At 40.3% G+C, this 16,339-nt stretch overlaps 1 protein-coding gene across 8 annotated transcripts in view; it reads right to left on the bottom strand.

Moving 5' to 3' along the window:
- Window positions 1-16,128, bottom strand: part of LOC134156595 (neurabin-1-like) — a 41,873-nt gene extending 25,745 nt beyond the window's left edge. For 2 of the 8 annotated variants that reach the window (XM_062604773.1, XM_062604774.1), the window contains exons 1-4: window positions 16,015-16,036; window positions 13,261-15,111; window positions 1,065-1,197; window positions 494-614 (exon numbers count right to left, since the gene is read on the bottom strand). In XM_062604773.1, coding sequence (XP_062460757.1) covers window positions 494-614; window positions 1,065-1,197; window positions 13,261-14,865 — 1,859 coding nt within the window. In that variant the 5' untranslated portion in view covers window positions 14,866-15,111; window positions 16,015-16,036. Of the gene's footprint in view, window positions 1-493; window positions 615-1,064; window positions 1,198-13,260; window positions 15,112-15,281; window positions 15,304-15,618; window positions 15,747-15,822; window positions 15,951-16,014 lie in introns of those variants that run through there. The other 6 variants (XM_062604776.1, XM_062604768.1, XM_062604772.1 and 3 more) reach the window with 6 other exon arrangements.
- Between the last annotated feature and the right edge of the window lie 211 nt (window positions 16,129-16,339).

Below are 16,339 nucleotides of genomic sequence, written 5' to 3'. Positions count from 1 at the left end.
TCAGTTCAACAAAAATATTTTGGCTTAACAATTTTTTGACAAGTTTCACGGAAAACTCACTAGTATATATAATGAGAAATGACAAGTCTCAAAAACTTAACTGCTTAAAAACAATCTCTTGATCCTCAGCTTCTGTGCAGATCACAAATTAAAATTCAACACTATTTGGCTTTCTATTTTTTCTACTATTTACACAGTGATTGGTGATTTGGAGCATCAACATAATTTTGTGGCACTTTTGCACATGGGCACATTCTAAGTTGTTTTTATACATGCTGTAAGCAGGCCTATGCTTATTTTGCAAAAATATTCCCTATCAAATAAAACCCGTTTAAAAAAAAAACCCTATGACATAAAGCAGGAATGCAATATTTATTCAGTTACACTCAGCTTTTATACATACATTCAACAGTATTTAGCATTATCCAATTAAAATAACTGTGCTCAGTTAAAAAAGTTGCAAAAAGCATAATCAATTCAATTTAAAACTCACCGTCCATCTCTCTGAGCAGCTCCACCATCTGTTATTGTTTTTACAAAAATACCTAGTTTTTCCAGTCCCTGATCAGCACCAACTCCCATTCCAATAATACTGATGCCCAGACCACTGTCACCTAAGGGATTAAAAAAATCTAGTATTAGCCACGTAACACAAGAAGCAGTGAGCTGCTTCAACGTGTTCAAAGTCCATCCTCACAAAAGATATGAAAATTCACTTAAAAAAAGACGTTTCCAATCTAAATGCCACTTGAAGCCTTTTTGTTCTGTAGTTACAACTGCCTATTAGATTCAAAGCTTCATGAGAGAGCAGGATCTATGAATTGTATATATTTAGTGCAGATCTGTCACTCAATAATGCAGCCTTCCTAACTTCAATTAAATATGACAGTTTGCACTTAGTAGATGCCTGTCCAGTTAATGTTGACTAAATTCTACACAATTAGCCACAAATGAAAGCCTGAACACAAATTCAAGACCTAAATTCAGGGAAAACAGAGTTTAAAACTGTTTTTATCTTTTGTGCTCACAGTATCTCTTGCAAATGTTCAAGGTTTGATCTGCACCTTTTTCAATTTCCACAGGAAACACTTCCATTTTTTCCACTCTTTTCTCAAGTTCATACTCAGCTGAGGCTGCCACAGGGTCAACTTCTTCATTACGTCTATCATAGTCTTCATTTGAGTAAGTACTGAAAACCTAAGAAAGGTAACAAAACTGGTTTTAGTGCTTTCTCATCCCATTCCAAACATGATACAATCAGAAGAAAATCAGTATGGAAACTGAAGGAGTATTTTTAAAGATCAAATTTTCTAAACAATCGTCAATTTAATAAATATGGAATAAATCCTGCTCCTGTCAAGACAGTTTCCAACTTGCACAGAAGTTACATTTTACATTTCAAAACAAAATGTTAAATACTTTGTGTGTTGCAAATGCACCAAATAGTAAAAAAAAAAAAAAATCAGTCAAGGAAATCAGTTATCTCCTCTTTGATATAGTGTGACTTTTTTTTTCTAGAACTACATTCCCCCAAATCCTTCTTCCTCTCTTCTTCCCTCCCCCCACACCATCTGCCAATTGCAGTGCTTCATACAGATCCAGTTTTCTGATTTTGCAAGGGAATCATGCAGTTTCCCAGGAAAAGGAAATGCCTTGTTACACACATCACTATTTTTAGGAATCACTCCAGCTGAATTTCTGAATCATTAAAAATACAAGATAAACAACCCAAATTAAGACAGAAATCTAGAAAGGAAGAATGAGTTACTTGCAATGGGTGAATTTTACTTACCAGCATGTTTATTAATTGTATTTAAAGTCATAAGCTAACGAAAAAGAAGAAAAAACACAGAACCCCCAATTTAGCTGAAAATCGAGGTTTATCTGCTTAAGTCACTAAGTGTTTTACTCAACATCACTGTAAGATTAAAACACAGTTATGGACTGCAGCTGCAGCAGCTACCCCCAGTCAAGAACATGCAGTGCTAACACAAAGTTGATGTACACTGGCTTACTGTGTTTCTGTAATTTTTGCATTTTCCCACTAAAACTACCTAGACAAGTAACTGCAACCATGTAAATCAGGCAATTAACTGCAATTAACATTGTCCCAGTGAATTCACATCTGCTAGTATATGGTGTTAGCATGGCAGGAACCTCAGACATAGGAAAGCAGTTTTTGAAACAGATTACCTAAAAGCACCTAATAGAACGCAGTATTTCCCAGGGGGAACTCACCGCTTCACCTCCAGACTACAGCTGGAGGACAGTTTCACAAACTCTTCACCACATCCTGCAAAACAGCTACTCCACAAACATGGCATGGCCATATAGCAGTCCAGTAAGTAAGCAAGATTAAATGCACTTGGCTGAAAGGGAAGGAAGAAACCCACTCTTGGAAGCCTTTTGTTTCCCCCAATAAAAGAACCTTCGTGAAAAGTTGTTCTTCCTAAGTCTTGCTTAAAGGCACATAATCTAATAAACTCCTTTGGACTATCATACAGACACCAGCGGGAAACAATTGGACACAGAAAGACAAAGGCTGCACTTACAGTACTCATCTTCCTTAAACTTTACAGGAAAATTTGCAAAATAGACAAAGAAAACCATCCAAATGGTCTCAAGTATCTTTCGTCTAGCACTGTCAGAAAAAAAGGCAGACAAGTTCTATAATTCATTCCCAAATCAATAAATAGGATATGGAGCAGAAGCATTTCACAAGGCACTATTCTTCCTTTGGAACAAGACCAGCCTGGCTTGGTTCCTTTCCAACCCAATTAAAAAAACAAAAAAACAAAAAAAAAACAAAAACAAAAAAAAAAAAAAAAAAAAAAAAAAAAAAAAAAAAAAAAACAACCCCACCCCCCCCCACACCAAAACCAAAACATAGTCAGGTTATAAGAAGACAAATTTTAAACTAATAATAAAAAAAAAAGAAGTTCATGAGTGGACAAATGCTAACCTGTTAATGAGAATATTTGAGTTTTTGAGAACAAATCAAATACTGGGGCGTTAAGAAAAAAAAAATCAAGTATGCTGATTTGTAAGCACACATACGATCTAATATTAGTAATATGACTGAAATATGAAAGATCACTAACTACCAAACAGCTGAATGAGCAAAATGGGGAGATTGGTAGCAGTTTTTTGGAGACACTGACAGCTTATTTTCCTGACTTTTTACAACTCGGGTCTAACTTGCAACACAGAAGATCATGCAAATAGTCACTATCTACTGAAGAATTACATTAGCAAAGGGATGATCAGTTCCTTACACAAGCCTTTCCAAAGAGCTGGAAATGTCAGGGAAGCAAAGTTGCATCATTGTATCAGCACTACATAGGCTGCAAGTCCTAGACTGAAAGCACTAAAATATCTCTGGAATTTCTAAAAATTACTGAATATTTTTCCAACTTGGAAGTAATAGCATTGTACTTGCGAGTCTCATGGAATTAGCCCATTTTGACACAAAATTGACTATAGGAATCTGAATCCATCTGCCTGGAGAGGATCACAGAATTTAAAACTAGTGGTGGCTTAGATTCCAGTGATGTTTATAATTGTTATTCATAAAATAGCAGCACAAACATATTAGTAATCTTCATTTACATATATATATATTTATACACAATAGCTTTTTAAGACAAACCTATCTGAAATCAATTCTGACTAATCCACTAGGAGAAAGAATTCATGCTTTCCTCTTAAGGTAACAGATGGCAAGTGTGTGAGAAAGTTTAGATAATATTCTTAAAACATAACCTCACAATTAAGACAAGATAGACCCATTTCAAAACAGTAAGACACTCCCCCCCCCCCCCCCCCCATCTTCAGAAAAATAATTTTGAGGAAAAATATGAATTTACAAAAAATAGAGGAAAAACTTATATATAACCAGAAGCCAAGCACTGCAACTACAAGAAAAGCAAGAGCACACTAAGAAAACTATGGCCAGAGTCAAGGGCAAAACACAAATTTTTATTGCGTACTTGTGGAAACACATGATACTCATCTTTTATAAGATGGAAACAGTAAAATTGTTGATACTAATACAGAAAACACAGAACTTCTCAGCAAATTGTTCTTTCCAAGTAGCAAAACTAACACTAAACACAGTTAAAATGTGGATAATAAATAACACAAGTTACAGAGTCTGGAAGATTGATGAGAAAGCTAAACACAGTTCATCCCTGTGCTGTGTCTGACAGGGTTTAGTCACTGAATGCATTAGGGACAAAAGAAATTCTAATCTTACTATTTAGAAGCTATTACTAGCCAGAGAATATAAAATTATTAGAGTGCAAGTGATATTTTTAAAAGTTGCTTTAGCAAACACAAGTTATCATCTCAACACAGGAGAAACCAGATGAATTTTATTGCGGCAACCGGGTGAATTTTACAAGCCTTTTACTATAACTTGCTACATACCCTGATTAGAAGGTTATATATATATAGGAGGTTATATATCCAGAAGATTCACCTAACATTAATAACTTCTGGATCCTGTCAAGGTAATAAGCGATGAAAACCCTGTTATCTGGGGAGAAGGGGGGGGAGGGAATAAAACTCTTTTACACTCAAGACCTCTTTTCTTCAGAATGAATAAAAATAACTTCAATCAAAAAAGTTCTGAAAGAGGGCTGAATTTTTAAGGGTTATCTGCCTTAAATTGCTAAGATACATAACCATAATTTTTCAAATATATACTTAGTACTTGCACAGTAGATATATTTATTTGGAGACAGAACAAACTGCATTTTTCATACCAGGAAAAATAATAACTTCTTGAATTCAAAACTCAGTTTGTATCTTTCTATGAAGATGCTAATACCAAGGTAAGCACTCAAGAAAACCCCCACAAAATGCCAACACAGCCTGTCTAAAAGACCCTACCACTCAGCTCCTGCTACCATACACAACTACAAATCTCCATTATATCATCCTACTGCTATCACAAAAAACAGAATTATCACAGAAGAACAAGAACGACTTCACTTAATTCAAACCCTTAGCAGCACTTAAAAAGAAAAAGCTCTACTTAAGAACTACGTTAGTTTTAGCAGAATGTTAATCTTGTTAGAGGGTTAACACTAGTTTACCACGTGTTTGCATGAAATTGCTACTGAGCCATAAAATACAGCCCAAAGACCTCCACTCCCATATTAATTTCTAGCAGATAGATTAGTTGGTGCCTGATCAAAAGCAGAACACTACAAAAGTAATTAAGCTTACGTATGAAGAAGCCAGTGACTGTGCAGAAAGGCTCCCAGCTAACTGGAATGGGAGCAATGTCAACATTTCTTTAATGTTCTCAAGTCATACGGCAGTGTTTGCTGGAAAGCCCCACAGCACCTGTGCAGGCAGTTAAAGTAACACTTCACAGCTGAGAGAGGCACTTGAGTGTAACTGACACCTGCACACCACACCTTGCAATGACTACACCAGTTGGTTCACATTTCTTCTGAAACCCTATTCTTACTTTTAACATAAGAATTCACTGACACTCAGTAAAGCCAAGCATTCAAAACACAAGTGGTTGCCTCAGGTAATATTATCTATTAGTGAACAGTTTCATCTTTCCACATTGATATGTCTGGCAAAGTGTGAAGTGCCCAGGCAAATACAAATAACCATTTGAAACAGTAGCACTGAAGTAGGACTGAAGTATATAATGTACACTTTACTTTTACAATCTCCCTCTTCAGTTAAAGTAGACATCTTATTACTGCTACCCACTCTTCCCTCTGTTTCTGAAAGCTACATGGTTAGTATTTCATTACCACTACTTGTTCTATTTTAAGTGGAAAGTAACTATATCTGATTTTAGTCAACTCCTGCTATCAAATCCTTTAACCAGCAAACAGAAATATTTTGCTTAAAAGAAAAATAAATAAATAAAACCAAACAAAAAAACAACAAACCCACACTTTGACTCTTCTTCAAAGAGTATTCAGAATGGTTAGTAACTGTTAAACAGGTTAACATTATAAGCCGTTACACTCAATGTAGCATGTTCTGTTACCAAACAGGTGGAGAGGCAGGTTGCACACACTCGCACGCTTACCTTGTAGCTCTGCATGACAATCAAAAACACCAACCATGTCAGTTTATAAAAAGACAACCTTGCTTCAGATCTACCATACAGACAATTTAATCATAAATTAAACATGATTTTACCAGTATTACTATTCTCCACTTAATTCTCAATAAACCCAGTAAAATATATTCTCTAGTTCTGCATTTCACTGCAGTAGCAAAGGCACTGGAGTTAGCAAGAAAAACAACGTAACTGTTTCAGTCGGGTTATGCTACCTACTCCAAAAGGAGAAACACTCTCAGATATTTTGTTTTTAAATCCCAGTAAAAGAAATACTGAAGACAGAGAAAAGCATCCATGAAGATTCAGTGCATTGATTTATTTTTTTTTCTTTTTCAAACATTCAGAGCAGGCATTAAGAGATGATCCACATTTGCCCTGTGTGGAAGCAGAGCTCTGCTGTAACCTGGCTGTACTCCACCACCATCTCAGATGAGGTGGTGTTGCTCTCTGACAGAGGGAATGAAAAATTCCAAATAAATAGGATATGACCAGAAGAGACAAAAACTACTCACAATACCACATGAAGGGGGACACCCAAAAAAAAATCTTAGCTTCTGAAAGGCTTTGTATATAAAGTGATTCCGTTATGAGCATCCACAAGCCTCACAGGTATCTTGTTACCACCAGTTTAAGCTTGACTATCAAGAATTAGATACATGTGTTAATTTACTTTTCACCAAAACAATAATCTTGACTTGACCAAATCCGAATAGCAAGAAAATTGGTAAGAGCAACTTCAAAACAATAACAGTGAACATAGAAATAGCCTACCTGTTTTCTAAAGCCCAGAAGATGAAACAACAACAAAATAACCCTGCCATACCTGAATTAACTAATCGCTAGTAATACTGTCACTAGCAATGATGAATGCCCTGGGTCTGACAAGGAAGATCATGAAAAGGAGGCAAACTGGAAGGTGATGGTGGTAAATAATTGAGAAATACATGTAAAGAATTTGCATGTTTCCTTTTGGAGTAATACTTCATTAATCGATAAAAATGTAAGCACCCTGCAAAAAAATCTGCTACACTGCACCTTCATGATCTCAAGATTACAAAATGTCTAGTCAGATAACAGAGGCACACTTTTTACTGATATCCTCCCAAGTGTTCACCTTCTCTGTTATGTTAGAATCATATGAAAAGGGATAATGTTTTTTTTTTCTGTCAAAAGGTAAACTACAAACAAGTTTCAGCTACTCCCTGTTCATTCTTTATCGGTCTAGGTTAAGTATTCTCAGCTGCTAATAATGGCAATCCTAACCAAAAAGATGCTGAGTATTTCAGAGCTTAACTGCTCAGATAATGAACGTGTCTCCTGCAAAACTGCTTCTCTTTGCTGACCTTCATCACCTCCTCAGCATTTCTTCAGACTACATCTCCCATGAAACCCTCAACTGCCTCCTGTTCACCACCTTTCCTCCCTCTTCTTCTCCACAGCTATTCTCAAAGCAAAACAGAGCACAGGCTGGACATGTATGGTCACCAGCTAACATTAAGTAAAAAAAGAACAAGTAACTTAAACTAATCTGCAGCCTTGCCATCAGCAAAGGCACAATCTGCAACTTTGATACAAGTGCTACTTTTTCCCAAACCAAGCAGTATTTTTAAAATAACTTTAAGAACATCTCTCTCTTCCCGTCAAATCTGGGTGAAACTGCTAGGAGTTTAGAAGCTAGAGAGTCTGAAAAAGGAGTGAGGACAGACAGGTGATGATAACCTGTCATGCTTACTGCCACTTCATCTGACATCCATAACCTCAGTGTTCTCGTCTGTAGTTCTGTAGCACCATCAAGTACATCACATAGGGCAGCCAGGATGTCGTATAACCGCATCCAGGGAATAATTCAGTTAGAAATACATTGAGATATTAATGTAAAGAGTTAATTTGCTCCAGCAGCGAGGCAAGATATAAAAAGATAGTCTTTGCTTTTCCTGTTCTGGTTTAGATTTCTGCTCTACAGCCCTATACCCTGGACTCTCATCCAAAGATTCTTGAAATGCCAAATCAATCTACTATTGTGAATGTTACATATCAAAGATTTCCTAAAAAATCAAAACAGAAAACATATGATTAGAAAAAAAAAAATTCCAAAGAAAGCTTGAGTTGAAAGTGCTTCTTTCTGGGGAGATGAACAAAGGTCATGGAATCAAAACATAAAGACATCAGAAATATTTGATATAGAACTTTCTAAAGCCAGATAAATCTACACACAGAATTAAATGCATTTAAGATTAATAAACATTTAACTTCTTAACTGAAGTAAGAGTTTAAAGATTATCTTTCAAGACCAAAAAACCAACACAATAAAACCCAACTAAGAAAATTTTCACAAGTGTGTGAATATTCCTCCAGTTAATATCCATGTTTGTTTCTTACTGTTAAGTTTAGCCACCAGGAAATGCCATACTCTTAGATGCAAGCAGAACACATCAGGGTTACTTTTTGTGAAAAGTCACTGAAAAATACCGTGAAGAGTTTGAGATAAAAATATGAAGAAAAATTTTGATGTAAAGTCACAAACATTGTAATATTGATGCAAAGGACAAACAGAGCTTCAAAACAATTAAAATCTGAGTTGCAACACACAAATTGTCATTGCAAAAGATCCCAAAGCACAATTAAAATACACTATTTGTGTCAAGAAAAAAAAGGCAAATTACTTCACTTCCCACCTACAAATCAGTTCTGTTAAAATCTACTCTCAATTCAAATCTGTTTTTCTAAAACAACCTACATCCATGTCACATACTTGTTCCTTACAATAAAGAAGTATCTTACCGAAGTGCTTGACCAGTGGCCAACAAATAATGGACCATTTACGCAGTCAACAATTGTCTAATTACTGAAGAAACTCCAGCGTTTTGGTATCTTCTACTAGGTTTAGTGTATTTTGTATCTTTTTCTGTTTATGATGTCATAAGCATAGAAGTTACAGTTCAAAAATCAGAGGATGTATTAAGCTGAAGCACTACTCTGCAACTTTAACAGTGTTCAGGAGACTACACATTGACGCAGAAAAACTGCATCTACTAGAAGTGGTAAGCATTTACAGATAATGCTGTTATACAGGAAATCTAATTCAAGTTATCTTCATTTACTGCTTCATTAACATCCACAGTAAGCAGTTCTGTACTAAAAAGATTAAAGAGAATGCCAGCCTGAACAAGATTACTGTTTGTGCCCCAGCTATACATAAAACAGCTCTATTCCAATGCAAGACAAATGGCAATTTTATGAAGGATTTCCATGTTCTCCCAGAAGCAGCTGATACTTGGCTGGTTAGAACAACACACAAGCTATGAAACCGCTTTCAGTTTCCTTATTTAAGAAGTAAGTTTGAGCATCTGCTTAACTGTGACAAATATAAAAGTAAGGCCTTTATGAAGGTTTGATTTCTTGTGTTGGTTTTTTTTTTTTTAAACTGTGCTCTTGACTTAGCAATTTTAAAGTATTATTCACAAAGAGCTGGGAATTGACACTCCCATGCAACATAAACTGGATAGCACTGCTAATTAAAAAGAATTATGGAAGCAAATACCGCTTGTACTATCTTTTCAGTTTACCTGAGCTACAGGATTTCTATGGACCATAAATCATTGCAAGAGTTAGTCACAGTGCTATTAAAGGTTTCCAGGACAAAGTCTGACACGGTCAGAGGTAAAAACATCTCAAGAAGTCAATTTGGAAATAGGCATTTGTTTTCCCAACGGAATGTTTCAAAATTACAAATGCCTAACAGCACTCAGTCACTACATTTATGTTAATTATGGCTTTCCAAGGTAATCATATAATTGAAAGCAAGTTTAAACTCTACATTACAAAAGCAGAGTGAAATATAAAGGGATGATAGCACAGTTACCTATTATTTGCTCTGTCTGTAATGCTGATTGTTTACATAGTTTATTCAGAAAACTTCAAGACAAAGACAAGTTCAGTTCCTTTGCAAATACCTTGGACAGCTGAGTGTGATCTACATTCCTTACTGGCCTCATATGTGGCAACAAGAGACTATAAATAGCTCATGTACCATAACACAAACCCAGTCAGTGAAGTTCTGCTAATAACTGTGCAGTATCACTCTCTTTACTACTGTAGAAAAAACAAGCAACCAAGGCATAATGTTCCTTAAGGTCTACAGAGATCAAACAGCAGTAGGACTTAAGAGTCAGGTCACCTGCAACAAATAAGAAATCTTCCCACATGTAATTTATCACCAGCTTCTACAGAATTGAAATTTTTATGTTAAGAGGTCTCATCTATGCTTATTTTCACAGGCACAGGGCAAAACAAAGCAATGGAGTAGTTGTGTAATTCTGTCCCATCTTTCCTGAAATTATCAAATTATATTATTAAACCCTGTTACAGATGTCAACAATTATGGATCTCTAGCATGGGTCAGAAGTAGTGCTAACATTGTTAGCTACCACACACATCCCCTGGGACCTTCAGAGTCTCCTTCTTTCACTCAAAAAGCCTTGACAATTTTACAACTGACTAGAAACTTCCAAAACAGAGATACTGATCAAGTTCTCTTTGTTGCTGCAGCATAAATACTCTTTTTAGGGTGCCCATGTGTAAGTTATATCCATTGCCTACATACATATCCAACTTCTCTTTTGGGTATATCAAGTACAATGGTCAGAGCTCCACCACTGCAGAACCCTGATGATCTGAGAACGTGCTTTTTCTTGCCCAAACACCTTCTGAATGTTTTGAATTCTCCAGCTCTATCAGACACCTGCTAAACAGCAACTGCGAAAGACAGAGATGGTTTCTTCATAATCACTAGAGAGGTGCAGAAGGAAAGCAGCAAGAATGCCAAGGCCAAGCTGGCCTCTCTCAGGAGTGTCAAAGGAGTAAAATCACAGACTGTCTCCTCTGGTGGCTCCAAACGTGTGAAATGGCACTCACATTTCAGTCAAACTTCTTAGTCTAAATAATGCTGAAAACAAAAAGAAGCTACTAAAATACATCTTGAACCAGGAACAATCTGTTGCTATGACTCAGGATTTTCTTTTTTTTTCCCCCTCTTTGAATTGAAGATAAACTAAAATCTATGCATAAAGTCAAATAAGAGAGATTTCCTTTTGGGAGGTGAAAGTGAGATTTCCTACAAACTTACTGAGATATTAAAGGTACATTACTAAAAAACATTTGGGGGAAGTAGAAAAAAAAAAGTTGGAGAATTCTTTATTTTAGAGAGTACAAAAGCTGAAAACCATATACCAGGACTCATTCCCACTAAGTATCATAGAAAATATGAAACAAAAATGCAGATAAGGGGAAAGAAATTACTTAGCCATGAGGAACAAAGGGGAAAAAGCTATTAAAAATGACATACAGAAATAGATCCCTATACCAAGTACAGGGAAGATACAGTCAAGTTTCACTGAAAAGGGATAAAGGAACGCAATTATCACAAGCTTCAATTTTAGGGCCTTAAAAAGAAAGTTCACTGACCATACTGCTATAAAGTACAGTGTATTCTGCCAATCCAAGTGTGGCACTATGGCAAGAACTATGTTATTTTTAATGGAAAACTATGTTATTTTTAATGGAACAGTTGATACCAACCATTCATCTCTTGGTTGTGGAATTGATAATCTGGTACAGGTTGGTCCCTGTGGCTTTCAGAGAAGCATCTGTAATTGGACAGTGCTAGTTACCAAAAAAACTCGAGTTTTATCTACACAAGAACTCCCAACACAGTTGGCACAGAGATTTCTGCTAGTGCTTTCAAATAAATCTGACATAGACATAACAGAGAAGGAAGGAAAAGTCTGTTATAGCCAGTAGAATTTCAGCAATAATCAGTAAAACCCTGCCTACAGCAAGCAGGGTCAATGAACATTCACTTACAGTAGACTCTACATGGCACTTTCCTCAGATACTCAGTGCACAAATGCAAGGGGAAATGGACTGATGTGCCTCAGGCTATCCCACAGCCCTCATCAGACTCATTACGCAGTTTCCAACAGTGGCACTCTCCCCTTCAGTGCTCCAGGTCACCACTAAAGCAGCATCAACTATAAGAAAGCCATATAAAGTCAGCCTGTCTATGGAGAGACTATCAAAAACCCACATGCAACAAAACTCTCATTTTGACACACGCAACCCATTTTCTGAGGTACAGCACTGGCATATGTTAGCAAACTGGGAAATCACAGCTCTCCACTGCAGGAAGTAGAGGAGTCAACAGAATTTTTACATCCCTCTGATCATTAAAAGCAAGCCCTGACTCTATAAGAACAAAGTGTAAAAATTGTTTATTAAAGATGACATTTTTCATTCACATAATAGTAGAAGAATTATACTTCTGGACTGTTTCCCATTCCATCCTGCTCCACATCTCCCAATTCTCCTCCCAAACTTCAAGAGGGACTAGAATAACTGAAGTCTGCAACAAGACTATGGGTAAATATGGTCTGAGTTGTGGACTGACTTATTTTATAGGTATTTTTGATGAGGGAAGATCAGACACCTAATCTTTTTGTTAGCACTGTAACTTACACTACTCCTCATTATCTGGTTTGCCCTTTTTATAACTTCTTTGCCCTTGTAATTTCTGCAACTTCCTAACTCCAAAATGCTAGTGGTAACACTCCTAAAGCTTGCTCACCAAGCCAGGATAAAAAACCCCCAACAACATATATATGGTTATTATTAGAAAGAATTCCAAAAGCTTAAATAACAGGAACTGGATGTGATATTTTCTCACAGTTAATTCTGACAAGTCTGAACTTGAATCTGAAGGTTTGCTATGGGGGTTTTGCTGTTTTGTTTGGGTTTTAAAATTTTTGTACAAAAAGTAAAACTGACAAAATCCTTCCTATGCAATGCCTCCATTTTAAACAAATTAAGGCACATATTAAAGGTCATGTTTTTGTATCTATTCCTAAAAGTTTAGCATTCCTGAAAACATCAAGTAAAATCTCATGTTTCGCTACACTATCTTGTGAAGCTGCTGTGATTCAGAAATCACTTGTGACTAATTCATGAATATTCTGAGCAAGATAAGTTATTTTTGAATAAAAGCCATAAACTTTTAAAGGGTTTTTAGAGCTTTGCAAAAAGAACACCAAAAAAATGTATTCCCTGGGTCATTCTGACTGCAAAATTATGATGAAAAAATACAGAGAAAATTCAGATATACTTACCCTGATGGGAGCTGTTGAGAACTTGACTTTTCGGTCTGGCTGAGGATCTTCCTCTTCAGAAAGTCCAGGAAACTCCTCATACTCACTGTCATACATACACTCCTCCTCCTCTCCCTCCAAACTTTCTCTGCCTTCAGGCCCTTGGTTTTCTGACTCGGTGTCCCTGTCATCATCAAAAGCCACATTCTCTATTCCAAAAGCACTGAAGTCCTCGCTTTGCTTTTCCAACACTTGCTCCTCTTCTTCAGTACCCCCTTCCTGCTCTAGAACATCTTGAACTCGTGTAACTGAACCATCTCTCACAGACATCCCATCCCCTTCTTCTTCCTGATGGGTCTCGCTATCTTCTGTAAATTCTTCTACCACTTCCAAGGAGTAGTTGCTCTTCTTCCCTTCCTGTACTTGACATACGAGCAGCTGACGCTCTTGAACAATGTGATCTTTCTCCAAACCATCTTTTTCATGCCCTGAGGTTTCATCTTGTGTAACCAGCTCTGCACAAGTCCCCTCCATGGAGGAAACCCTGGAGAGAAAACCATCTGATCTCCGCTGAGCTTCCTGACCAGATGCACTGCCCATATCCCACAGGCTTCTCTCAAGTACCAGTTGCTCTCTTTTGTCTTTTCCAAGTGCCTCGCTCAGCTCACCTCTGAGGATCACAGGCACTTTGGTGGGCACAGCCTTCTCCTGACATCCTTCAGCAACAGCAGATGAATCCAAACTGTGGTGACCTCTCAAAGGGTCCTGATTCAGAGGACTAGCATTTTTGGAAATTTCCTTGGATTCGTCAGAATCGCTGTCACCCAGAAAGCTTTCCAGCCTTCTAGAAATGGGCCCTGCATTCAGGAATGAGGATTTGGAACCACTACTGGGAGGCTGCTGCTTCAACTCATCATTACCTTGATTTTCAACTTTCTCCAGCGCAACTGGAGGACTTGCTTCTGTATTAAAACCGTGGTCCACCACACTGCTGCAATCAGAAGCTGAACTGCGCCTTTTCTTATCCTCAGTTCTTTCACATTTGCTGGGGGAGTATCTGTCCACTGAGCTCCGCTGTTTTATATTTCTCTCAAATAGCTTCCTAGTCTCCGAAAACTTTTCTGCCAGGGCAACTTTGTCCAAGTCTGATTCATCGCTACGGATGACCCTGTCAGCAGCAGAAGGCACAGATAATGAATCCACAGGGCTGCTGCAGGGGCTGGTACTCGTATTAAGAAGATTATTTTTCTGGACAATGAGGAAAGATGGGCTACCTGGAGAAGGTCCATACTCTGCTGCTGTGGCCCGGCTGATTAATTTGGTCTCAGCAGGTGGACTGCTTTCACAAGAGGGTGTAGAAGAGCTTCCCATTTGCAGAAACATACTTTTGATCTTGTGCACCCTATTGCCATAAGTGGCAGCTCTGCCTCGACTGTGTGGGTCATTTCCCCCTCCATTGGAAGAGGTGCTCAGCTTCTGATGCAAGCCTGTTTTGTTGGAAGCGTTTTCGGGATTGTTTATGCCATCAAAAGAGCATTTGATAGCATGGAAATCAGACTTATAGGCATTTCGGTGTGGGGAAGCACTTCTTAAAGACCTCTCCCCTTTGCCTTCGGTTTTCATCATTGTCAGAGAGAAAGGTCCCTCGACTCCTCAAGAAGAATGGGAAGGACGGCTCCCAGGCACAAAGGTTCCACCCTCCAACACCAGGCAGAGCAGAAGATCTGAAAAGCAGGTTTTCACTGGGCCGGTCTCCCCGCCCGCATTGAAATGGAGCGCAGGGGAGTATACGTGGAGAGAAAGAAATCAAAGCGCGTAAATCACCACATCGGGTATTATCCCCAGCGCGGACCGCGGTATCCGGAAAGCCATCTGCAGAGAGACAGACACTTCGCATTAACGCGGGGCCCCGCCGCTGTGTGACACGAATCCGAACGAAACTCCGGGTGGGAAACGCCGCCCGAGACCTCCCGGCGGGATAAAGCCCATTGTGTCAGCCGGGACGCGCGAACCCGGCGACTCCCGCCCGCCCGGACACCGACCTGGCTCTTCCAGCGGGGGATGCAGCGGCAGGCGGCCCCCCCCCCCCGCCGCTCCCGCCAACGGCCGTCCCGGGCCGGGCCGAGCTGAGCCAAGCCGGGCCGGGAGGCGGGGGAGGGGGCAGCGCCCGGCCCTTCCTGCCGGCCGTGGGAGGCTGGGCCCGGGCCGGACCCGCCGCACGCACCGCGGCTCAGCGGGGCGGAGGGGCCCTGGCGCCCCGTGCTGCCCGGAAGGGGGGAAGCAGCAAGTTTCGGCCCCAAGTTGGGGCTTCCCCGTGGCGGCGCCTCTGCGCCGGGGGCCTCCGCGGCACCTCGCCCCAAACTTTCCAAGCCAGCCTACCTGGGGGCGGGGGTCCCGCCAGCTCCTTCCCCTCAGCGCTGCCGGCCGCCCAGCGGCCGCGCACACCACGCCATCATTATCCGCCGCCAGCCGCCCTCCTTCCTTCCCTCACTCCCGCCCCGCGCTCCTCACTCCACCTTCCTCCCGCCCGCCCCTCAGCGGTGCCGCTCCAAACCGCCGCCCGCCCGCCCGCCCTGCTCTCACGCTGTACCGGCGCCCTCCGCCGCGCTGTGTCACGGGCCCGCCCGCGCGCGCTCCCTCGCTCGCACACAAAGAGAGGGAGCGGCGGGCGCGCCCTGGCTGCGGTCGGCGTGAGGGAACAGAGGGGCTGGGGGCGGCGAGGGAAGCGCCTCCCGCGCTGGGATATACCACGCCGTAGCGGGATGCGGGTGATACCATGTCGGGGAGGCGGCGCTGCCCTGCCCTGCCCGGTCATCTCTGGCGGGTCACTCACCGGTCCTGAGGCCGGGTGAAGCGCCGCGGCTGTGACTAGGGACGGTGGCAGGAGCTGAGGCAGCGCGAGCGCTGGGCTGCCAGCGGCGGGGAGCTGCGCGCTATTTTTACAGACCGCAGGGCAGCGCAGGTCCCAGATCGCGACAGCTGCCGAGGCTCTGACAGTCGGAAGTAACAACAGCGCCAAACAGCCTTTTAAAACCCTCTTCCTTTAAAGAATGCCGTTGTTCCTTAACGCCTCCCGAACAGGTAGGTACCAAACCCAAGC

This window comes from Pezoporus occidentalis, unplaced genomic scaffold (genome assembly GCF_034315485.1).
Source record: "Pezoporus occidentalis ecotype Australia unplaced genomic scaffold, CSIRO_AGI_Poc_V1 ctg88, whole genome shotgun sequence".
NCBI classification, from domain to species: Eukaryota; Metazoa; Chordata; class Aves; order Psittaciformes; family Psittacidae; genus Pezoporus; species Pezoporus occidentalis.
Note: the sequence above shows the minus strand (reverse complement) of the source record. Positions and strands in the feature narration are given on the sequence as shown.